Source organism: Pinus tabuliformis, chromosome 2_2 (assembly GCF_031772625.1).
Source record: "Pinus tabuliformis cultivar Carrire ecotype Pingquan chromosome 2_2, CPIR1, whole genome shotgun sequence".
Lineage (NCBI taxonomy): Eukaryota > Viridiplantae > Streptophyta > Pinopsida > Pinales > Pinaceae > Pinus > Pinus tabuliformis.
Genome location: NC_142300.1, coordinates 567,095,748 through 567,120,220, shown reverse-complemented (window position 1 = coordinate 567,120,220; position 24,473 = coordinate 567,095,748). Strand labels below are relative to the sequence as shown.

Sequence of the window (24,473 nt, the reverse complement as noted above, 5' to 3'; positions counted from 1 at the left end):
TCTCTGGCCTCTGTAGCAAATATGGAGTGTTGCAGCATGCAAAGTATGACATATTTGGCATGTAAAAATGTCGATCATGAAAGATGAATACCTGCTGCAGTAGGAGGCTAACAGGTTGGACTTCATGTTTAATAACATCTTTCACCTCTCTGAACACCACATCTCGGTTGTACACAACCTTCCTTGTTACTGGGTTCCAAAGTTTATAACCCTTTAAACCATCCTTATACCCAATAAAGACGCACTTTCAGATTTACTATCCAACTTGGTTCTTTTCTCCTTTGGAACATGTACATATGCATCACATCCAAATACCCTTAGATGTGAAAGAGAGGGTTTCTTACCAGTCCATACCTCTTGTGGAGTCTTATCCTCTAACACTGATGAAGGTGACCTGTTGACCAGGTAACATGCAATATCCACTGCCTCTGCCCAGAATTCCTATCCTCACCCAGCACCACTGAGCATGCTTCTTGCCCTTTCCATCAACGTCTTGTTCATTCTTTCTGCAACTCCATTTTGTTGAGGTCTATATGGAGTAGTCTTCTGCCGTGATATACCACACTTCTTACAGAATTCTTCAAATTCCTTCTTGCAAAACTCTCCACCATTATCTGTCCTCAACACCTTTATCTTCTTCTCTGTCTGGTTTTCCACTAGAGCCTTAAATTCTTTAAACCTATCAAAGACTTTAGATTTCTTCTTAAGGAAATATATCCATGTATTTCTTGAGAAGTCATCTATAAATGATACATAGTACATAGACTTACCCAGTGATGTAACCTTCACAGGTCCAAACACATCACTGTGCACAAGCCCTAATATCTGTTTCGCCCGATTCTGCTTCCCATATACACAATTTTGACAAAAATCAAAATCCAAAGAGCTATCACTCATACCTTCGACCATACCTTTACCATGAAGTATTTGAAGGCCCTTCTCTCCAATATGTCCAAGCCTTTGATGCCACAACATGGTCTTCTCTCCAGAGACCACTAGATTTTCTACTCCACTTTCAGGAACCATAGAACTATTGCACCCATCAATAACAGTGCTACCTTGCAGCTTGTACAGAGTTCCAATCTAAACTCCCCGCATCAATACCAGTGCTCCCCGAACCATCTTGTAGGTATCCTTCTCAAACACTGTTTTTACACCTGCATCATCCAGCTTGCTAACAGAAATCATATTTCTGGCTAATGCAGGAATATGTAGAACACCTGGAAGCGTTCTAACCCTTCCACCTTGCAACTTTAACTTTAATTTTCCACAACCAACGAATCTAGCCTTTTTGTCATCCCCCAAGAAGACATCACCACCATCATATTTCTCATACTCGCAGAACCACTCTCTATGAGGAGTGAAGTGAAAGGATACACCTGAGTCAATCAACCATGCCTCATCAGATCCCTTTCCTTTGTCAGGAGCTTTAGATTTACAGTCCCTTTTGTAGTGCCCTTCCTTTCCACATTTCCAGCACACCACCTTTACAGGTTTTCCTGGAGATTTAGATCTCCCACTCGTTGACTTATTTTTATTTATGTTCTGGGATCATCCTTGTACAGACAAGGCATCACCATTCTGGCTCTCCATATTTTTCCATCTCATCTCCTCCATCAGCAAGGATGAGACTATTTCATCAAACTTCAAGGCAGTTGCATTGCTACCTATTACAATAACCAGATTATCCCATGAATCTGGTAGAGAACACAACAAACTGATGCACTTATCTTCATCTGAAATTTTAATATCAACAGATTCTAACTGACTTACCACAGTATTAAATGCGTTCAGATGCTCTGTCACTGAGTCTCCATCTTTCATCCTCGCGTTATAGAGATTTTTTTGCACGAATAGTTTATTCATCAGAGACTTAGATTGGTACGAAGTCCCTAACTTGTCCCACAAAGCCTTCGCCATAGCTTCCCCTGATACATTTAGCAATAGTGAATCTGAGACACACAATCGTATTGTGCTCTTTGCCTTCCGATCCAACTTCTTCCATTCTTCATCGAACGCCCGTTGGTTTAGTACCTAGATCTACCGCAATCCACTGATCTTTATCCACCAACAGATCCTCCATCTTGATTTTCCACAACTCAAAACTCTGACCATTAAATTTCTCGATCTCTATCTTTCCATTGCTCGCCATCTTCTTTCACCACTAGAATCGATCTCGTAGATCTCCCACTGAACAGGGTCTACCACAGGCCCGAGCGAAACCCCTCAGCAACAAAGGCGCCTCCTTGAAGCCAAAACAGCTCTGATACCAAATGTAGGTTTTGACCCCGTACAGAAATTACCTGCATACAAATTCTAAAACACAGAAAATAAACAATGCGAGTGCATAACACATAAAACACATATACACAGTGATTTTCCCCTGGATCCCAAAACCGGGACTACCAGCTTGATTTTTCATTATGTTCCTTTCAATGTTACAATACATATTTATACATGCCGAAGCATCCAATACCATGGACCGAAAAACCATCACATCCAAAACCATGGACCGAAAACCATCGTGTCCAAAAACATGTGTGAAAATCATGCACAAAATCATAGGTGGGTCCACCCAACCTAACATAGGGTCCAAAACCAAAAATTTTCGAGGTGCTGCCCTAGACCCCATAAAGTGGGGTTACGGGTGCCCCTAAAACCCCCTGTGACCTCCCCCCCTCTAACCCCCGGTTAACTACGTGGGCTAGTCATGGAAAGAATATAACACAACCCAACATGAAATAATTGATCTGTCAAGATAATACGTTTTTTGGAAAAATACTAGATTACTACTTTGTAACTGAGTTCCAAAATAGAGGGAGCGCACATGAACATGCTCTTCTATGGATAGAAAATGCTCCAATATATGGAATAAATAGTAACTCAGAAATTGAAAACTTCTTGGACAAATATATAACTTGTAACACAGATCACCTTCATCCAGAGCTTGCAAAGATACATGAACACCATCATACCAGAAGTTGTAAAAAAAGAAAAACATCACATTGTAGATACAAATTCCCAATGCCCCCAATGAAAAGAACAACAATTCTTGAACCCATTATTTCACTAGATGAGTCAATAAATGAAAAAACAATGTTGTTGCAAAGTACCTTAGAACAAAAACACTATGAGAAATCAACTACTTATGAACAGTTCTTGGATGAGTTTCATTTAACAAAAATTGATTACATCAAAGTAATACAAAGTACATTGACACAACCAATGGCGTTATTGCAACGAAAACCAACACAAGTACAGAATAGTAGCTTTGCAATCAATATACTACATCTATGGAATGCAAATATAGATTCTCAATATGTTCTCAATGCATATGCTGCAACATCATATTGCAGTTCATATATGACCAAAGTTGAAAAACCTATGACAAATGCATTCAAGAAGATATGACAAGAAGATGAAAAGAGAAAAATCGACGCCATTCAAATGATACAATCACTAGGGAATTCCTTGCTTAATCTTCAGCAAATTTCATCTCAGCATGTTTTCCACATAAACCGTTGCTACCGTTGAATCACAGTTCAAGAGAATACAACTTTATAAACACAACACCGATAGATGAGCGCACATTTATAGTTAAACCATCCATTCTTCTAAAACAAATCCCTGAAAACTCTAAAGATGTTATGTGCAATTCGATCATTGACTACTACATCAATAGGCCTCATGCTATTAAGCATGTATTCTTAGCTGAATTCATATCGAAGGATAAGAAAGATAGCACACCAATATCAAAAAGGAAAAAAAAAAGAGTAATATGATTCATCAAATACAAAAAACATATTGACTATGAAAACTATTACAAAGAAAAACTTTTGTTATATGTCCCATTTCAAAACAGTGAAAATGCACTAAAGCAAGACTTGCCAACATGGAAAAGTGCATACATGTTACATAAGCACACAATAAAGAACAACAAAGCTAAGTTCACATACAATATCAACAAGAAATGGGGTGATTTGGAAGAAGCAAATCAAGAAATTGACAAAAGTCCTACAACTTCTACTGATATAATAAAAAAACCTTGAATATCCATTGATATTAATGAAAAGTATGACTTGAGTAGAGATTTCTAGTTTTTACAATGCCGTGACAAAAAAAGACATTTTAACACTGGTTTTCAGTTGACAGAACATCCATTTATGCTTAGCAATGAAGAATACTACAAAATTTGGAGAATGCTTAATAGAGAACAACAAGCAATTCTCAAGGACATTACAATGAAAAAATGAAAGAAAATAGACAAAGCACTCTACTTATTCTTGATTGGAGGAGCCGGCTGATGCAGGAGCATCCAGCTAAGGAACGTGACTGGGTGTTCATCTCTGCCAGGGTGGAAAGTTGAATTAGCATATTGGTTTTCTTTATGTTCAGTTTGTCAAAGTAGGATGTAGGATTTTGTTTTTATTTTTAATTTCAGTATTAGTCAAGGGTAGTTTGGTCGGTTAGGGTCATTTATTTATTGTCTTTAATTAACAGAAGATTAATAATTGCCCTGTCATTTTAAAAGGAAAAAAACAGATGTGTCTAATGTAAAATCTTGCATATAGGCAGAACCGAATACCTAAATAGTTATGTAACTATAAGGTCTACAACTGAAAAAGTAACTACACAGCTCGATTAACTGTAGACCGAGAACATAAATGTAACATCGAAAATCATTGACAAGGTTCAGCACTTTCAGATATAAGAAAATAAAAGAAGACAGAGAACAAATTTAACATTCATCCATCTGTACTATCATATTCATACTGTGTAGTTTCATGTCTCAATTATTAAATGCTTCAGCATTGACAAACAAAGTGCAGACATACAGTTTTGTGTTTTTCCTCTCTTAATGAACAAAGCACTGTCGAATGCATACAAGTTTCCAGGACCAGAACAGATGAACAAGTAAACAAGCTCGTGTCCAGGAGAATGTCAACACAGCAAAACAATTGAACGAAGAAATCAAAGTCCGAGTATCGATTGGACAAACCAAACAGAGGTAATTCATTACAATATGTTATACACCATTTCTTTTCCTTTCCAAATGAAACAGAGACAAAGAAAATATATAATTGTTATTACATAAGAGTCCAGCATTACATTGTCAAAGAAAATAGAGTAAACAACGACCGTGAGATAGGGCAAACCCTAGTCAAGGGTTTGTCATCGTGTAACCCTTGTGCCTAACCGAAGAGTTCAACCAGTACGAATTACAAACTGGAATTGTAAACAGAGGTGTGCCCGGGTCGTGTAACGAATCAAACAAGAGACATCAAATGAACGCCAAGGCACGGCCCCAGAAAACTATAAACACTAGCTATAGTCTAACAAGTCTGTGGTGACAGAGCCTACCAGAAAGGCACCAAAGGGTTTGCAAACTGAAGCATTGAAGCCATCCACGCCCGAGGTCGAACTTTGACCTGTGCAGCCAGAACAGGTCGTTGTTAATCAAATCACGCATAACAGTGAAATGAGCAAAGTTATAATACAAGCAAGGGAAGAACATAATCTTACTTGGGAGTGTGCTGACCAAGAAATCGCATGCCACAGAGACACAGAACACAGGAATGGCCTGAGACAAAAGGAGTGGACATTGTTAGCTTTTAAACCAGGAGAAGGTAGAAATAAATCAAAGAAAGATGAATTACCTGAAAGACAAGCCAAGTGAGCCATTGTGCCTGTAACCTGAGCACACGGGAATAGTAACAAAACGATTTTAGCAGCAGAACAGTAGCAAAATAACCAACAGCAAGAAGGAACAGTTGGAAACTAGACAGAGCCAACCAGCAATCGATTTTATGTTCGAACACAAGAAATAACCAGTTGTGCCAAGGAAAACAAACATACCAACCTCCAGAATGCATAACAGGACCATACAGCAAGGAATAGAGTTGCCAACAGCACAGGTGAGCCCGTGGAACCACATTCATTCACAAACAGAACCAAAACAGAGTATCACCATAGAAACCCTCGTGGAGCTCTCACAGCAGAACGAAAATGTTGAAATGACCAAAATGCCAAAGGGTTTTGCGTAATGATCAAGTGGGAAACGAGGACCGAGGCAGGAGTACAAGTCAGTTTCACATTTACAATCCTTAATAAATGATTGCAACCACTACCAAAAATATCCATTGATCATAACAATAATTAAAAGCCAAATCATCAACCAAATCTGAGTTCATCAATAGCGCCGAACAAACATTGTGTCAAGTTATACGTTGGAGTGTGGGCTGGATACCATCATAGTGGTATCAAAGCAGAATTTGTTTTTTTTTTTTTAAGGTCAATTAGAGAAATGGAGGTAGGAAGGCGAGGTCGTGGCAGAGGTGTTCGAAGGATAGCAGAGGAAGGACTGAGAGAGGAGATCAGGATTCTTACTGCCCATTTAGAGGCAGTCGAAGCAGGGAGAAGAAGGGATCCAGAGGTAGGCGATGACAATGAAGAGGAAGCTGAAGGGACAACAGATGCATCAGATGGAGAGGGCCCAGAAATGAGACTGTTGAGATCGGTCTTAGTGGCAAGCAGTAAACCCAAACCAGAACTCCCAAATTAAAACGGCAGCTTTTCCATAGAGGTTCTATTAGACTAGATCAACGAGCTAGATAAGTATTTCGAGTGTGAGGAGGTCAGCGAAGACCTCAGAGATAAGTTCGCTGCGACAAAGTTGAAGGGACACGCAGCCTTGTGGTGGGATAGTGTCCAAACAGAGAGAAGGAGATTGAACAAGTTGCCAACCAAAACCTGGTCAAGTATGGTGGCCAAGTTGAAGGGCAGATTTCTGCCGAAAGACTATCAGATTTCGCTACACAGAAAAGTGCAAAATCTGAAACAAAAAGGAATGACAGTAAGGGAGTACACTGAGGAGTTTTATCGAGTGAACCTAAGGGCCGAATATACAGATGATACCATAGAAAAGACAGCTAGGTATGTAAATGGTTTAAGGCTAGAAATTTTATATGAAATTAGTATTCTGTCTCCAAAGAACATTGAAGAAGGATATCAAAGTGTTATGAAAGCTGAAGAGAAAATTACTAGAAAGAAAAATCACCGGAGAGGACGAGGAACCGGCAGAGGAAGAGGCCAGTCATATGGCAAAGGGCGGACTGTTAGTAGTAATGAGGAAGGCAACAGTTCTAGAGCTTCTGAATTAGCAGATAAAAGTGATAATGCGAAAGGTGGTAGGCCATATCAGCTAGGCAAGGGAAATGGTTGAGGTAGAGGAGTTGGTTATCAATGTTACAGGTGTCATAAGTGGGGACACAGATCATTTGAGTGTCCTGAGGCAAACCAATTTGGACAGAGGGGTGCGTATGTTGCACAACCAGAAGAAGCAGAGGCACCTCCCCAAGAAGCAGAGAATGCTCCAAAAACAGGGGAAGCCCTGGTGTTGAACAAGGTATTGTTAAAACCAGCCAAGGAAACCACCGAACAAATGCAACGGAAGGCTTTTTTTCGAACAGTTTTTAAGCCACACAATAAGTGTTGTAAGTGAATTATTAACAGTGGTAGTACAGATAAATTAGTGGCCAAATAGATGGTGGACAAGTTGGAATTGAATCGATTGAAACATCCCACCCCTTACAAAGTTTCATGGCTGCAAAAAGGCTATTAGTTGCTGGTGGATGAACAATGCGAGGTGGAGTTTCAAATAGGCAGATATAAGGACAAGGTCATTTGTGACATCATGTCGATGGATGTATATCACATACTGCTAGGCAGGCCATGGCAGTATGACAGAAAGGTGGTACATGATGGAATGATGAACTGCTATAAGTTTGTCAAGGATGGAATCAAGCACACGCTTGTGCCCATCAAGGAGGAAGGGACAGCAAGAACAAGTGAGCCAAGAGCATTGTTGGTCAGCGGAAAACAGTTTTTGAAACAAGTTGAGGATAGCGAGGTGAGTTATGTAGTTGTAAGAAGAGCAAAAACGGTACTGTTGCATATAGAGGCATCATATTTACCCCTAGAAATTCAGCAAATGTTGCAGGAATTTACAAACATAGTGGTGGATGACTTGCCAGATAAACTTCCCCCCAAAAGAAGCATAAGTCACCATATTGACTTCATACCCGGAGCAAGTTTGCCGAATAAGGCAGCATATTGGATGAGCCCCAAGGACAATGAAGAGATTAGGAAGCAGGTGCAGGAACTGCTAGACAAAGGATTGATAAGGGAGAGTTTGAGCCCTTGCACAGTTCCAATGGTTCTCGCTCCCAAGAAAGGAGGAGAATGGTGGATGTGCACAGACTTGAGGGCCATCAACAAAATCACCATCTAGTACAGGTTTCCACTGCCACAGATGGACGACATGATGGATTGTCTAAGCAGGGCAGCATATTTTTCTAAGATAAACTTTAAGAGTGGGTATCACCAGATCCGAATTCGAGAGGGAGATGAGTGGAAGACAACCTTTAAGACGAATGAGGGACTGTATGAGTGGCTGGTTATGCCATTCGGACTGAGCAATGTGCCTAGTACATTTATGCGGTTAATGAATGAAATGCTGAAAGAATACATTGGAAAATTTGTGATAGTATACCTGGATGACATACTAATTTTCAGCAAGACAAGGGAGGAGCACCTTCGACATGTTCGGAAAGTGCTAGAAAAATTGCAGCAGAACAAGTTGCTAATAAATCTGAAAACGTGTACTTTTCTGCAAAAAGAGTTGATTTATTTGGGCTTCGTAATAGCAAAAAACGAGTTGAAGATGGATCCGGAAAAGATTGCAGCGATAGTCAATTGGCCATCCCCGAAAAGCTTATTTGAGGTACGTAGTTTTCATGGGCTGGCGAGTTTTTACCGAAAATTCATAAGAAATTTTAGTGAAATTTGTGCACCTATGTTGGACACTATTAAAAAGGCCAGTCAGCCTTTTCAATGGACTGATGCAGCGGAAAGGAGTTTTCAGCTACTAAAGAAGAAGATCACAGAGAGACCGATCCTGAGATTGCCAAATTTTAAAAAGCTCTTTCAGGTTCGTTGTGATGCTAGCTGTACGGCTATTGGAGTTGTACTCAGCTAGGAGGATAAACCTGTTGCATTTTTCAATGAGAAGCTAAATGAAAGCAGACAGAAATATTCATCCTATGACAAGGAGTTCTATGTTGTTGTACAGGAATTAAAGCACTGGAGACACTATTTGCCGGGAAATGAATTTGTGTTGTTTTCAGATAATTATGCACTACAGTATGTGATGAAACAGCACAAGCTAAATCACAAACATGCCAAGTGGGTGGAATATTTGCAGAGTTTCACCTTTGTGTTGAAACACATCAGCGGGCAGGCCAACAAGGTGGTAGATGCATTGAGTAGGAGAGCTTTACTTTTTCAGGAGAGTACTGTGTAAGTGCCGAGTTTTGAGCACTTAAAAGATTTATACCAGACTAACACATATTTTAAGGAGGCCTATGAGGCATGTCAGAATCCCTTGGTGAGAGATAACAGTCCATGGTTGGACTACAACTTGCAAGAGAAACTGTTGTTTAGAGGAGGACAGCTATGCATTCTTGACTGCTCGATGAGAGAGAAAATTATTCGGGAGAAGCACAGTGGAGATCTAGCCAGAAATTTCGACATAGACAAGACACTCGAGCAGCTCAGTCATTTCTATTTTTGGCCAAAGATGCGAAGGGATGTACAACGATTTGTGACCAAATGTAAAGTGTGCCAGTTGGCGAAGGGTCACAGTCAAAACACGGGACTGTATACACCATTGCCTGTTCCAAGTAGACCATGGGACTCAGTCAACTTGGACTTTGTCTTGGGTTTACCTAGGACACAGAGAGGTTATGACTCGGTGATGGTAGTAGTGGATAGATTCTCGAAGATGGCACATTTTATCCCTTGGAGGAAAACCAATGATGCCACTCACGTGGCCCACTTGTTTTTCACTGAGATTGTTACGCTACATGGTTTGCCTAAGTCTATTCTTTCTGACCGGGATGTGAAGTTTACAGGGCACTTTTGGCGCACCCTATGGAAGAAGGCGGACACACAGTTGAGTTACAGTTCTGCTTATCACCCACAAACCGACGGACAAACAGAGGTGGTAAACAGGGGTCTAGGAAACCTGCTACGAAGCTTGATTAGAGATAATTCGTAGATGTGGGATCGAGTGCTTGCCCAGGCAGAGTTCACTTATAACGACTCGCCTAATCGCAGCACAGGTTACAGTCCATTTCAGATCCTGTATGGCACGCATCCTCGCGGAGTGCACGAGTTGCGAGATCTCAGATTGTAAGAAAGGTGAAGCGCATATGGAGAAGATTTCTCTAACGCGATGAGAGATTTGCATGAGCAGGTGAAAATTAAATTGCAGGACAGTAGCCAAAAGTATAAATAGCATGCAGATTTGAAGAGAAGGGAAGTACAGTTCAATGTAGGAGATGAAGTCCTCGCACATTTGCATAAGGAACGCTTCCCTAGAGGTGCATACAATAAGTTGAAGTATAAGAAGATAGGTCCCTGCAAAGTCCTCTGGAAATTTTCAGCGAATGCCTATGAGATACAGTTGCCACCAGGGATAGGCATTTCACCCATATTTAATGTAGCAGACCTGTTTCCTTACACTACTGACCCAGAAGAAGAAGACAGAACCACATGGCCTACATGGAATACTCAGGATGGAGGAGAAACTTGGATGAGACAGATGCCTTATGTTCAGCCTCCCGAGATCGAGAGCATCCTCGACACTCAGGTGGCCAAACAAACTCGGCAGAAGGAGTATCTGCAATACCTTGTTAAGTGGAAGAACCGTCCTATTGAGGACAGTTCGTGGCTTGATGCCAGGCAGATTGAGCAGATGGGTTCTTCAGTTGAGAAGCTCATGGACCGGAGTCATGATTTCTTTTTGCCCCGGGAGCCTGATGCAGGAGCATCCAGCTAAGGCACCATGACCGGGTGTTGGTCTCTGCCAGGGTGGAAAGTTGAATTAGCATATTGGTTTTCTTTATGTTCAGTTTGTCAAAGTAGGATGTAGGATTTTGTTTTTATTTTTATTTCAGTATTAGTCAAGGGTAGTTTGGTCGGTTAGGGTCATTTATTTGTTGTCTTTAATTAACAATAGATTAATAATTGTCCTGTCATTTTAAAAGGAAAAAGACAAATGTGTCTAATGTAAAATCTTGCCATATAGGCAGAACCGAATACCTAAATAGTTATGTAACTATAAGGTCTACAACTGAAAAAGTAACTACACAGTTCAATTAACTGTAGACAGAGAACATAAATGTAACATCGAAAATCATTGACAAGGTTCAACACTTTCGGATACAAGAAATAAAAGAAGACAGAGAACAAATTTAACATTCTTCCATCTGTACTATCATCTTCATACTGTGTAATTTCATTTCTCAATTATTAAATGCTTCAACAATGACAAACAAAGTGCAGACATACAGTTTTGTGTTTTTCCTCTCTTAATGAACAAAGTACTGTCGAATGCATACAAGTTTCCAGTACCAAAACGGATGAACAAGTAAACAAGCACATGGCTAGGAGAATGTCAACACAGCAAAACAATTGAACGAAGAAATCAGAGTCTAAGTATCGATTAGACAAACCAAACAGAGGTAATTCATTACAATATGTTATACACCATTTCTTTTCCTTTCAAAACGAAACAGAGACAAAGAAAATATATAACTGTTATTACATAAGAGTCCAGCATTACATTGTCAAAGAAAATAGAGTAAACATCGTCCGCAAGACAGGGCAGACCCTAGTCAAGGGTCTGTCATCGTGTAACCCTCGTGCCTAACCGAAGAGTTCAACCAGTATGAATTACAAACTGGAATTGTAAACAGAGGTGTGCCCAAGTCGTGTAACGACTCAAACAAGAGACAGCAAACGAATGTCAAGTTGCGGCCCCAGAAAACTATAAACCCTAGCTACAGTCTAACAAGTCTGTGATGACAGAGCCTACCAGAAGGCACCGAAGGGTTTGAAAATTGAAGCTTTGAAGCCATCCACGCCTGAGGTTGAACTTTGACCTGTGTAGCCAGAACATGCCTCTTTTAATCAAATCACGCATAACAGTGAAACGAGCAGAGTTATAATACAAGCAAGGGAAGACCATAATCTTACCTGGGAGTGTGTTGACCAAGAAATTGCATGCCACAGAGACACAGAACATAGGAATGGCCTAAGAAAAAAGGAGCAGACATTGTTAGCTTTTAAACCAGGAGAAGGAAGAAATAAATCAAGGAAAGATGAATTACCTGAAAGAGAAGCCAAGCGAGCCATTGTGCCTGTAACCTGAGCACACAGGAACAGTAGCAAAATGATTTTAGCAGCAGAACAGTAGCAAAATAACCAACAACAAGAAGGAATGGTTGGAAACCAGACAGATCCAACCAGTAATCAATTCTATGTTCGAACAAAAGAAATAACCAGTTGTGCCAAGGAAAACGAACATACCAACCTCCAAAACGCATAACAGGACCATACAGCAAGGAATAGAGTTGCCAACAACACAGGTGAGCCCGTGGAACCACATTCATTCGCAGACAGAACCAAAACAGAGTATCACCATAGAAACCCTCGTGGAGCTCTCACAACAGAATGAAAATGTTGAAATGACCAAAATGCCAAAGGGTTTTGCGTAATGACCAAGCGGGAAACGAGGACCGAGGCAAGAGTACAGGTCAATTTCGCATTTACAATCCCTAATAAATGATTTCAACCACTACCAAAAATATCCACTGATCATAACAATAATTAAAAGCCAAATCATCAACCAAATCCGAGTTCATCAATAGCGCCGGACAAACACTGTGTCAAGTTATACGTTGGAGTGTGGGCTAGGTGCCATCACTGGCACTGGAAAAACATTTACAATAAAATCCATATTCCAAATGCTCGTGCGAATTTACAATGAACATTACAATACAGACCCTTTGAAACCAAAGGGATTGATATTATCATATACAGGTAAAGCTGCATATAATGCAAGGGGAGTGACAATTCATTCTCCATTACTATTTCCTTTCAGCAAATCTAGTTTTATTCCACTTAGCAGTGAAGTCTTACACAACTTAACAAAACTTTACCAAGAATTGAGAGTAGTTCTCATTGATGAAGTGTCTTTGATTGGCAGTCGTTTTCTATATTGCATCGATGATTGACTAAGGAATATTAAGCATATTCAAACAAAATAATTTGGAAACATTGACATCATATTTTTTGGTGACCTATACCAAGCACAACCTATATAGGATTCACTAATATTTGAACAACCTACAATAAGAAAGCAACCAATAACATATGAGTTTTGCCAAGGACATGTAAAGTACTATGAATTGCACATTCCAATGCATCAAACAAATGAAAAATTCATTGTCGTTTTGAATATGATGCATACAAATAATCAAATAGAAGATGATTTGATAATTCGAAATGCTCCTAAAGATCCTACTTTCCCTTATCTATTTTCTAGGAATAGGGATGTCGCATTGCACAACAAGGAAATGTTGTCTATTGTTTGAAATTGTAATTGATGCAATTGAATATGAAGAAGAAAACCATGGAAACATACCTTCTCATGCACATATAACAACATTACCTTCACAAATCATCCTAAAATTGAACATGCTAGTTGAAATATATGTTAGAAACTATGACTCACAAGACAGTCTTTTCAATGGTGCAGATGGTATGATTAAAGCATATACAAAATTAGATAATTTTGATGTAATATGGATCAAATTCCATGATGCAAGTGTTGGACAACGACAAGCACTAAAATTTTCTTTTCTATATAGCCAACAAATTTGTAAATATTTGACTCCCATATTGCGGATAACAAAGCCAGTTTCTGTATTAGCAAACGAGGCATTTGAAAATCAGAAAACAATTCCTAGTCCAACTAGCATGTGGACATACAATACATAGGTCACAAAGCTTAAAATTAGACAACAATGCATTTGATCCTTCAGGGATATGACAACATGGATTAGTATATATAACTTTGTCTCGTGTAAGAAACATAAAATCATTGTATTTGCTTAGTCCACTTAAGAAAGAAAACTTCAAAATTAAACACAAAATTTCTCTTAAAATGGAACATCTACAAAAAAATGCAAAGTGGGAACTAGACTACAATTAGTTGTTCATTGAAACAAATTCATATACTTCATTTCTTTCTCTAAACACCCGCAATTTACAAATACATATTGATGATTTGCTAAGTGACTATGATCTAATGCAATCTGACATCCTATGTTCACAAGAAAATATTTGAAACAACCAATCCTACTACAAAGACTTGAATCGTTCAATTGTATATCAAATTATAGTAAACATGGTTTACTCATCTGTGTGAAAAAACAAATAAAGGTTTTGGAACATATGCACTTTGAAGAGAAAAATGTAGAAGCTACAATAGCAAATATGATTGTTCATGACATGCATATTGTAGTCCTCAATGTCTACGTCGCACCATATGCAACATTGAGTGATACATTGCACCTTCTTGCAAAAGAATTATGCAATATACTGTTAGGGTCCCACCCTAACCCCCTTATTTATGTAGTAGGATCGAGTCATAGTTATAGTTAAGTAAAGAGTCAATAAATCCCATATTAATAATTGTAAGTGGTTAACCCGCATTTAATGACAAGACCACAGTTAGTTGCAAATGGGCCATGGTATTAGATAGATGGTATTAATAAGAACCATGGTATTGCTCCATGGTATTGCATGTATGAGTCATATATAAAGGATAGAGACTCCCTGCGAGGAGCATCGTGTCTTAGTTTGTAATCGAGCTCTGCTCTATTGGAGGTTGACCCCTCGAAGAGGCAAGTGAACATTGCTTTCTGAATAATAAAATACCTGCTGTTATTTCTCACTGTTCTATGTTCTCGGTATATTTTTGCGCATATTTGGTATTCTTGTATCGTCTTGCAGGTTAAGAGCATAACATATACATTTAAATCAAACAATAGTGATTGTCGTAGATTTCAATATCAATATGCTTGAAAGCAACAACGAAACAATCAAACTAAGATAATATATGTACAATTACAACCTTCATTTTCTTTTGGACACAAATAGCAATCCACAAATATCAATAATCGATCACATATGGTCAAATATAACTTGTAGCTATAAAAAAATTAGGTTAGATACATATTGGACAGACCATGATACTATTTGTCTCATAATTGAAGATAAAAATGCAAAAGAAACATAGTACAGATGAAACTAGCCTAATGGGTTTGCTAGTGAATTGTTACACCTACTTAGTCATGTCCTTTTTATACAGACGACACCAATAGTGAGTATTACTACCAATCATACTTTTACTTTGTTTCTAAAGAAGTTGTCAATTATTGCATTGTAGCTTTTCAACAATGTCACCAACAACACATAGGCTTCAGCAAGAAGAAAACATTTACTTCTTCCAACACATATGAATAAGTTTTAGTAGAAAACATCTAGTTTTTTTCACACATGAATTTGCTTCTTTTTACATAGCAATTATGTTGTTTTGACTTGGACTTGTATGCCTTGCACAATTATATTGCTTTTTACAATGGATCAAAAGTACAAAGACATCTCACAAAAAAAAACAAATACATCCAGGTTCGTTTATTACATCTTACTCACTCGTTCTTTCCTACATATGTATACATATATGTATGTTTAATTGTTTATTTGTTTCTATGCCTTTATTGCAAGATATATATGCATATATGTATTATGCCTATTTGTTCTTTCTATGTTTATCTGTGTCTTTTTATCATTTTTAAGGAACTTGGATATTTACATTATCTCTACAAATACATGTGCATAATTAGTCTCACATATCTAATAAATAAAATATAAACACATACATATATATATTTATTGACTCTTGTCATTGTTATAGATATGGATTCTTCATTGGTCTTACCTTGACCATTTGTTGCAGTCTATATTAAAACCTGAAATCCACTGGTTGACTATTGTTTATTTTGAGACTTATATTGAAATCTTGTATGGATGAAATTGTGTCCTAGACCATTGTGAATAATTAATAGCCAACACACCATAAGATACATCCATAAGGGACATACTTAAGCAACACATGTAAATGACATAAATAAGTGATTCCCCATAATCAATGTGCACAAGTGATGCATGCAAGTGTGACACATAATTAATGTCATATGATACCTACCATAAGTCACGTAGTTGAGCAGCAATGCACTCAAGAAATGCACACAAGCCATGATAGTCCATATTAGGTGTTGCACATAAGTAATGCACCATCAAGAAATATAAATCAATGCACATAAGTGATGCACCATAATTTACAATTAATTAATGTTATTTATTGCCAAACATAATTGGCACACCATAAGAAACACACATAATTTAAACCAACCTTTGCACACAATAGTTGCAATACATGGAAAGATATTTAAGGAACTTCTACCTTCTCTTAACCAAACCCTATTGTTGACAAGAGGTTTATTCCTCTCTTCATGAAAAAATGTAGCATAAGCATAAAGATGAGAAGGTGGAGATAATAGAATATATGATGCCAAGAGTTGCGTGACAAAACTCCAACATGGTGAATTCAAACTTGAGTACATAAGTAGACAATGTAAGTAGACACACCATAATGACCTAGCATCCCAAGTTGGAAATGTTCATCAATGTATATTTAAGTAGAAAACCTAGTTGGTGGCAAAGGTTGTGTGTGAAAATCCTAATTGATGGATAAGGTTAAGTGTGGAAAACCTGATTTTATAAAATGTGTAGTTAATAATAATAATAATAATCATAACTGCACTAGGAGAGAGCTCTGCTAGGGTTCTGAGCGATCCTTCAACGACGCCGACAGCCCACCAAGCAAATTCTTCTCAGAGAGCGAGCAGGTAGCTGCAGCGCCCCAGATCTGCAGCGCATTAGGGCTTCGCAATGGCCCAGCCCCTGGGGGGGGCGTCAGAGCCCTCCCCGTCGCAGCAAGATCCTGCGCAACAAGTCATTTTTGGTTCAGTGGACAGAGAGATCCTGAACAGGGGAAAAAACCCCAAAACAACACCAAAGGAGATGGAAAACGTAAAGAAGGAGATAGCGATCCACAAGAAGAGACTGAAAAGCCTGGAGAAGGTCCGAAGATTACCTCAACCACATGCAGACCAGTAGCTAAGGAAAGGCCAAGAATCGAGCTGCCTGGAGATAAGATTGATAAAAGAATAGAGTTCATGCGAGATCACGCCCTCATTGGGAAGTTCATAGGGTTCTGGCCAACTGAGAGAGCTCTATATGGATGGATAGCGGCAAAATGGAAACCAAAAGGGGATGTCACGCTGCAGCTAGGGCCGAAAGGCTTCTTCACAGCAATCTTCTACTGTTTGGAGGACAAATACAGAATACTAGTAGGAGGGCCCTACTTTTTTAATTCGGCTGGATTATACCTGCGAGATTGGATCCCCAAGTTTAACCCGGACAAGGAGGATTTAACATGGGCACCAGTATGGATCAGGTTGTATTCTCTCCCGGATGAGTACTGGGAGGAGGATCTACTCAAAAGGATCGGTAATGGGGTGGGAGAATACATCAGAGCGGCAGAAGAAACCTTATCTCGTAAGTACATCTCCTATGCTCGAATATGTGTATTCATTCGCCTCAATGAAGCTCTTCCAGAGTCAGTAACTCTTGCCCACCGTGATGAAGAATGGATTCAGCCTCTCGACTATGAACATGTTCCTTTTCGTTGTAGAAAATGTCATACCCTAGGTCATCTCTTTAGGGATTGCCCTCAAAATATCCAAAACAGTTTACCTGACTCCTCTGATTCCCCTGCCCAGGATGGCTTCACTAAAGTCCCAAGCAGGAAGCGCTCTCACAAAAAGCCCCATAATGGGTTCAGATCCCAGCCCAACAAATCTCATGGTCCAGTAACCAAGAACAGCTTCGATATTCTTGGCCAATCCTCGGAGGATCCCCCTTCCATTAACGACGCCATCCCTGATCACCCCTCTTCCTCTTCTCCGCCCCCTTCTTCAAATCCCCCTCCCAAATCTGCCGCCCCTGTCATCAGCCCTTCTATCCTTCAAAGGGATCAGAGCAAAACTGCTGAGAATCTCAAAGAAATGGAAGTAGATGGTAAAGCTGACCTTCCCCAGAATCCAGAGAACAGCATCGAAGACAATGATCAAGTGAAAATAATGGATGAAGAGCCAGAGAGTATAGATCTGCATGGCTTAGATCTCTTAGAATTGGAGTTGGCTTGCAAAAAGAAAGCTTACGATACAATCCCAGAGCTCCAACTCAATAAACTCGAGGTGGTCATTTCCCGAGCCTACCATCAGAACCAACTTGGGATACAACCAGGCAGCCAATGGGATGGAACTTTGCGCCCAAAGGATTCGAAAAAAAGAGGAAGAAAGACAGATCTGCAAAGAACGATAGAGATTGGGAAAATCCTGGTAGACTCAGGCAGATATGCTAAGTTGACAAAGTACTACAAGCCCTCTGTCAACGGTTAAACATGAAGCTGGTATCTTGGAATATAAGAGGGCTAAACAGCCCCGGAAAACTCAGGATGTTAAAAAACATGATAAAAAAGGAAAAGCCACAAATGTGCTTTCTCCAGGAGACTAAGTGTAACAGTTCTACGCTAGGCAGCATTCTTTCGAAAGCCTGGCCCGGATGTCGTTCAGTAGCGGTAGATGCCTCTGGAGCCTCGGGAGGGCTGGCTATAGCATGGAATACCCAAGCGGTCTTCCTAACAGACTTTCATGCAGCGCACCATCTGATACAGGCGACCTTCCACATTCTAGGGACCAATATTCGTGGCAACCTATCAAATGTTTACTTCCCACAAGACACAGGAAGTAAGGTGGCGCTCCTTGACACGATTGAAGCTCTAAGCAACAGCAGAAGGTTCCCACTCTGGATCGTTGCAGGAGACTTCAACATGATAACCAAAACTGAAGAGAAGCTAGGAGGAAGGAGGAGAATGGAGCCTGAAGTCAATCGCTTCAAGGATTTCATCCAATCGACATCTCTTATAGACATGTCGTTCTGCAATGGCACCTTTACATGGAACAATCGCAGGGCAGGCAAGTACCAAATCGCCTCCAAACTGGATCGCTTCCTCCTCTCAGACAATGCGGTCCACTTAGGAGGAGACATCTCAGCAGCCATTCTTGCTCATACTGGATCGGACCACTGGCCAATAGCTCTTCAATGGCAAAGACCAGGCAACTTAACCAAAAGACCCTTCCGATTTGAAGGATTTTGGCTCACGCATCCCACTTTCAAGGAGTTTGTCAAGACAACCTGGGCCTCGTTCATCCCCCCAGAAGGAGCGAAAATGTATCAATTCCAGCAAAAATTAAGATTTCTTAAGAGCCATCTGAAAAGATGGAACAGGGAAACATTTGGAAATATCTTCGAGGAGAAGCAAAAGCTTACTCAGGACCTGGAGACTCTTCACCAGAAGATCATTACGGAGGGGCACACGGAAGCCACGCTGGAGCAGGAACGTCTCATCCATAATCAACTGGAGGATAGAAGGCAGCAGGAAGAAATCTATTGGAAGCAAAAGTCAAGGGTCAGATGGCTGAAAGAGGGTGAGCGTAACATCAAATTCTTCCATAGAACTACAGTTCAACGAAGAATTCATAACAATATACCCTTCATCCAAAACCAATCAGGGGAAAAGGTAGAAACTCATGAGGAAATTGAAGAAGAACTCCTCAATCACTTCCAACAGGTCCATCAAGAGCAGAGAGAAGATAGGCGACAAGCCATTAGCAAAATCACCAGCAACATTCCAAAGATCATTACAGAGGAACAAAATGAACTCCTAATGCGCCCTATTAGTACCCAGGAAGTGGATGAAGCTATGACACAGCTCAAAGAAGGCAAAGCCCCGGGACCAGACGGATTTACAACCACTTTCTTTCACGCTTTCTGGGACATGTTAAAGGAGGAAGTCTCGCAGATTGTTGAAGAATCCATAGCAACGCGTTGGCTTTTTCCCTCTCTCAACTCCACCTTCATCACTCTCATCCCCAAAGAGGAGGATTCCATCACCCCTGATAAGTTCAGGCCTATTGCATTATGCAATGTCATCTATAAAGTGATTTCAAAAGTCATAGCAAATCGTCTCAAACCTCTCCTTCCTGCACTCATCTCAAAGGAGCAGTCAGGGTACGTGGAAGGTCGGCACATAATGGATGGCATCCTACTCTCTCACGAAATCATTCATTCTCTCAAGAACTCAAAGCAAGCAGGTATGCTTCTCAAATTAGATCTCTCTAAGGCATTTGACAAACTAAGCTGGAATTACATTCATCATATGTTAAAAGCTTTTGGTTTCTGTTCTTCATGGATTCGTTGGATCATGAGCCTGATTACTTCCACCCATTTCTCAATCCTTGTTAATGGCATTCCCTCCCGTCCCTTTAATCCCTCCAGGGGTATCCGGCAAGGGGATCCCCTCTCCCCCTTTCTTTTCGTCCTTATGGCTGAAGGGCTAGGGAGGCACATTAAACAAGCCCTCCATTCTCATCAGATCAAAGGCATCTCGGTGCATAACTCCCCTGCCATCTCCCATCAGCAATTTGTTGATGACACTATGCTTTTCGGCTACCCCTCTGCTCAAGAAGCCCGTCGTCTGAAATCCCTCCTCCAGGATTTTTCCAATGCCTCTGGCACGCATATCAACTGCTCTAAATCACAGATTTTCTTTTTCCATACTCCGCCCTCTGTCAAAACTGTTGTCTCTCGTATCCTGGGCTTCCCCTCGGCGTCCCTTCCTTCCAAGTACCTGGGCGCCCCTCTCACGGCTTCAGCTATCAAGCATCCTGCATGGCGCATCCTTCTGGAGAAACTTGAAAACCGTCTCAACCTCTGGACATATAGATCTCTAAATCTAGCAAGTCGAATTGTCCTCATCAAATCGGTTTTGCAGGCAATGCCTCTGTACTTGTTCTCTATATTAGCTGCTCCAAAATGGGTTTTAAAAAGTATTAGAAACCTTCAGCGAAATTTTTTGTGGAGCAGCTCTGCCACCAACCGCAAATGGGCCTTGGTGAAATGGTCCAATGTTTGCATGCCCAAAGACAAGGGTGGCATTGGGTTAAGGGACCCGGAGCACAGCAACTCCATCATGAATGCCAAGATCTGGTGGCAGTGGATTACCAATCCAGATAAGCCATGGGGGAAAATATGGACAGCCAAATATGCAGGAAATAGACCTCAAGAAGATCTCATAAGATTCACTCCCACTGAAAAAGGATCTATAATATGGAATGCAGCCAAGCAGCACCATCAGATAATACAACAGCACAGCTTCTGGGAAATCAGGAATGGATGCACTGCAAGATTTTGGACGGATGCCTGGAATCAAATGCCTAAACTCATAAATATTCTTCACCCTTCTCTGATTCCAGATAGGCAGGAGCAGCAGCAGGAAAAAGTTCACCATTTCTGGTTGCCGGCAATAGAACATGGCTTCAGAAAATGGAAACCAAGCAACCAAATTCTCAACAGTACAGATGCCAGGATGGAAGCGGAGCTGAGGACCGAGCTACGGAAAAGAAGTATTAGACAGGACAACGGAGAGGATATTCTCAGATGGGGATACCTGCCCAAGGGATCCTACACCACCTCAGAAGCCTACAAGCTACTATGCAACTTTTCCGCTCCTCCAGACCCTATATGGAGTAAAATATGGGAGCTCGGACCCTGGCCAAAAATCTCCTACTTTCTCTGGTTGACAGGACATAAAAAGATTCTCACTTGGGATAAGCTTAGGAAGCGGAATTTCCATGGCCCCTCGATCTGTCATAACTGCTTTCAAAGTGAGGAAACTCTCCAACATCTCTTGGACACCTGTCTCCTAGCCAAGCTACTCTGGGACAAGGTCAGTTTCAGATGTCAAAGAAGATGTAAAGAGGAGGAAGACATCATCAACTCCATAAGACAATGGCCAAAGCATCCCTACAAAAGCAAGATTCTCAACCAATTGTGGAGCATCATTCCGGGGATCGTCCTTTGGAATATTTGGAAGGAAAGAAATCAACGCATCTTCAAAAACAAAAGATCTCCTATAGATGTAATCTGGAGCAGGATTCAGAGGAACATTCAAGAGACGATGGCGCTCCAGGTATGGACTAAAGAAGATCTCCCATCCATGGACAATGAGCATAACATTCTAGGAAATTGGCAGTTGCAGATACCTCAAGACTCTCTGAAGATCAGTACTCCTAACAGCAACAGCAAGAACATCTGCCATTGGAAAGCACCCCCCAAAAACTCATACAAGCTGAATTTCGATGGGGCTTCCAAAGGCAATCCAGGAGCTGCTGGATTCGGAGGCATATTCAGGAATCATGAAGGCACTCCTATGCAAATCTACTTTGGGAACATAGGGTGGGATACCAATAACTCAGCAGAGTTGGAAGGGCTTTGGCAGGGCCTTCAGCAGGCCTGGAATCTCAACCTCCAACCCCTGATCGTAGAAGGTGACTCCCAGATACTTATCAACATGGCCACCCGTATTCAGAATGGCTCGCAAGCAAGGAAAGTAGCACCCAGTTGGAGGCTAGAAGCAAGGTTAAATGACATAGCACAAAAGCTCAGTAATACTAGAGCCATCTCATTCATACACACTAAAAGGGAAGGCAACAAAATCGCGGACCTCCTGGCCAACATTGGAGTAGAGACTGATCTACCCCTGGTTTTTGGAAGCACAAACATCATTCCCAACAGGCAACAGCTCCAGGAATGTGAAAGCTTGATCCAAGAAGAGGCTGTCGCCCCGGATGCGGGTGTCATCTCGCCAGCTCAGGGAGAGCCACATGCCCAGCACGGGCTGCCACGTGAAGACTGGAGGTCTTTAATGCCTCTCGCCGCCAACACTCCAAGCCGGGAAACGCATAGTAGCAGCCTTAATGAAGGCGCTGGGAGCGATGGAGAGTCCGCAGAACGCATTCAATGCGGGCGAGTTTCAAAGGAATGTTGATGGGTTTAAGAAGGTGGGGATGTTGGCGTGCGGAGCTCAGTGCGATGTGGAAACTGCCCAGATCCCTGAGCAAAGCTGCGATATTGTTGTTGAGAGCTTGGGCGAGGCTTGCCCCTTGCTGGTTATTCCCGGTTCTTGCCTGTGTTCAATTGAGCTCTGTCTCGAGCCAATTTGGAAGGGACAATTACTTGGGAAGGAACGCGGAGAAAGCAGGCCCTCATCTGCTCTGGAGAAAGTTAAGGACGCCGCGGACAGCATGGTGCGAGAGAGGATGCCTTGCAGAAGAGGAAGGAGCTCAGGGCGTGGTAATTCCTCCCGTTCACCTGCAGCGGATGTTCACCATCACTGCTGCTGCTGTTATTGTCATCGAAGAGTGGGAGCTTCCCCTGTTCAAGCTAGTCAGTTTATGGAGGCCGGCGGCTCCAGTGATGGTGCGCCTAGGCTCCCTGCGTTCGGCTCAGTTATCTTCACCTTGGGCAGCTCCAGGGACAACGCCGGCATTAATGCCCACATCTCAGTACTATTTACCAAAATTCCTGAGGAGAGTGAGGAAGGATTGCAACGGTTCCCTGCTGAGGAAAGTCAAGAGGTTGACAGAGGGAAGCGCCCAATGGGGGAGCCATCGAATGCGGAGGGCAATTCAGCGCAGGGGCCTCAGCAAGCTCCTACCCGAACTCGCGAACCAGAATTGCCAGCCCCCGCGCAAAATCCCATGGCAATGTGGGATGGAATCCCAGAGGGACAAGGCTGGTGCAGAATCCTGGAAGAAGAACCAGAGGAGTAACCCCCAGCGGCACTCCCTCGCATTTTCAGGACGGGTATGGGGTCGCGGTCGGTATCTGGTTCACACCTCTTGTCTTATGTCTTATGTCTTCTGTCTTATGTCTTATGTCGTTGCTTGTTTCTTTTTTCTGTTAAGGGTCATGTTCACGGCTAATGTAGTCTTTCTGTTCTGGGTCATGTACGCGGCTTATATAGACTTCTGGGTCATGTGTCTTTTGAAGGATGCCCCTGCGTGGGCTTTTCTAGCATCATATGGGATCATTACTGTGTCAGGTGTACTGGTCAAGACTGGAAATATAACCCTGTGCAAGAGAATTTTGAGTCTGTTAGAGCTGCCCAAGGAGCCACAGTTGGCCCTGGGCAGCCAGTCCTCTTGAATGTAAGATTTACCTGTACATATTAATATAAAGTAGTTAGTGTTGCTGAGAAAAAAAAAAGTGTGGAAAACCTCATTTTGTCCTAAGAAGTGAACGAAACCTAGAGTTCAATGAGCCTAAAATTTAATAATATGATGCTAGGATTTGTGATAGACATGTATATCCTAGAATCACCAATTGGAAATTTCCATTGATGTATATTGCAGTGGAATTTGAAAACCCTTCTTTTGTGAAAATTTAGAACACTAGTAATGTATAATTTGAAAAATCTAGTTTTGCGGAATTTGAAAACCCTTGTTTATGGATAAGGTTTATTATTTTGGTGG

General features: G+C 41.2%; 1 protein-coding gene across 1 annotated transcript; it reads left to right on the top strand.

The window, feature by feature from the left end:
- Positions 1 to 6,760: 6,760 nt before the first annotated feature.
- Positions 6,761 to 22,987, top strand: LOC149193932 (uncharacterized). Its single transcript, XM_089407482.1, has 5 exons — positions 6,761 to 6,933; positions 7,252 to 7,405; positions 16,815 to 18,437; positions 18,605 to 21,735; positions 22,093 to 22,987. The coding sequence occupies exons 1-5, from the start codon at positions 6,761 to 6,763 to the stop codon at positions 22,985 to 22,987; spliced, it is 5,976 nt and encodes a 1,991-aa protein (XP_089263608.1).
- The last annotated feature ends 1,486 nt before the right edge of the window (positions 22,988 to 24,473 follow it).

Excerpts from the sequence above, each read along its gene's own strand:
- LOC149193932 (XM_089407482.1), top strand. The coding sequence starts at position 6,761 with ATGGTGGCCAAGTTGAAGGGCAGATTTCTGCCGAAAGACTATCAGATT. Across the intron at positions 7,406-16,814 it reads AAGCCCTGGTGTTGAACAAG|GGTTCTGAGCGATCCTTCAA; the intron begins GTATTGTTAAAA and ends GAGCTCTGCTAG. Across the intron at positions 21,736-22,092 it reads AAAATCTCCTACTTTCTCTG|GATTCAGAGGAACATTCAAG; the intron begins GTTGACAGGACA and ends AATCTGGAGCAG.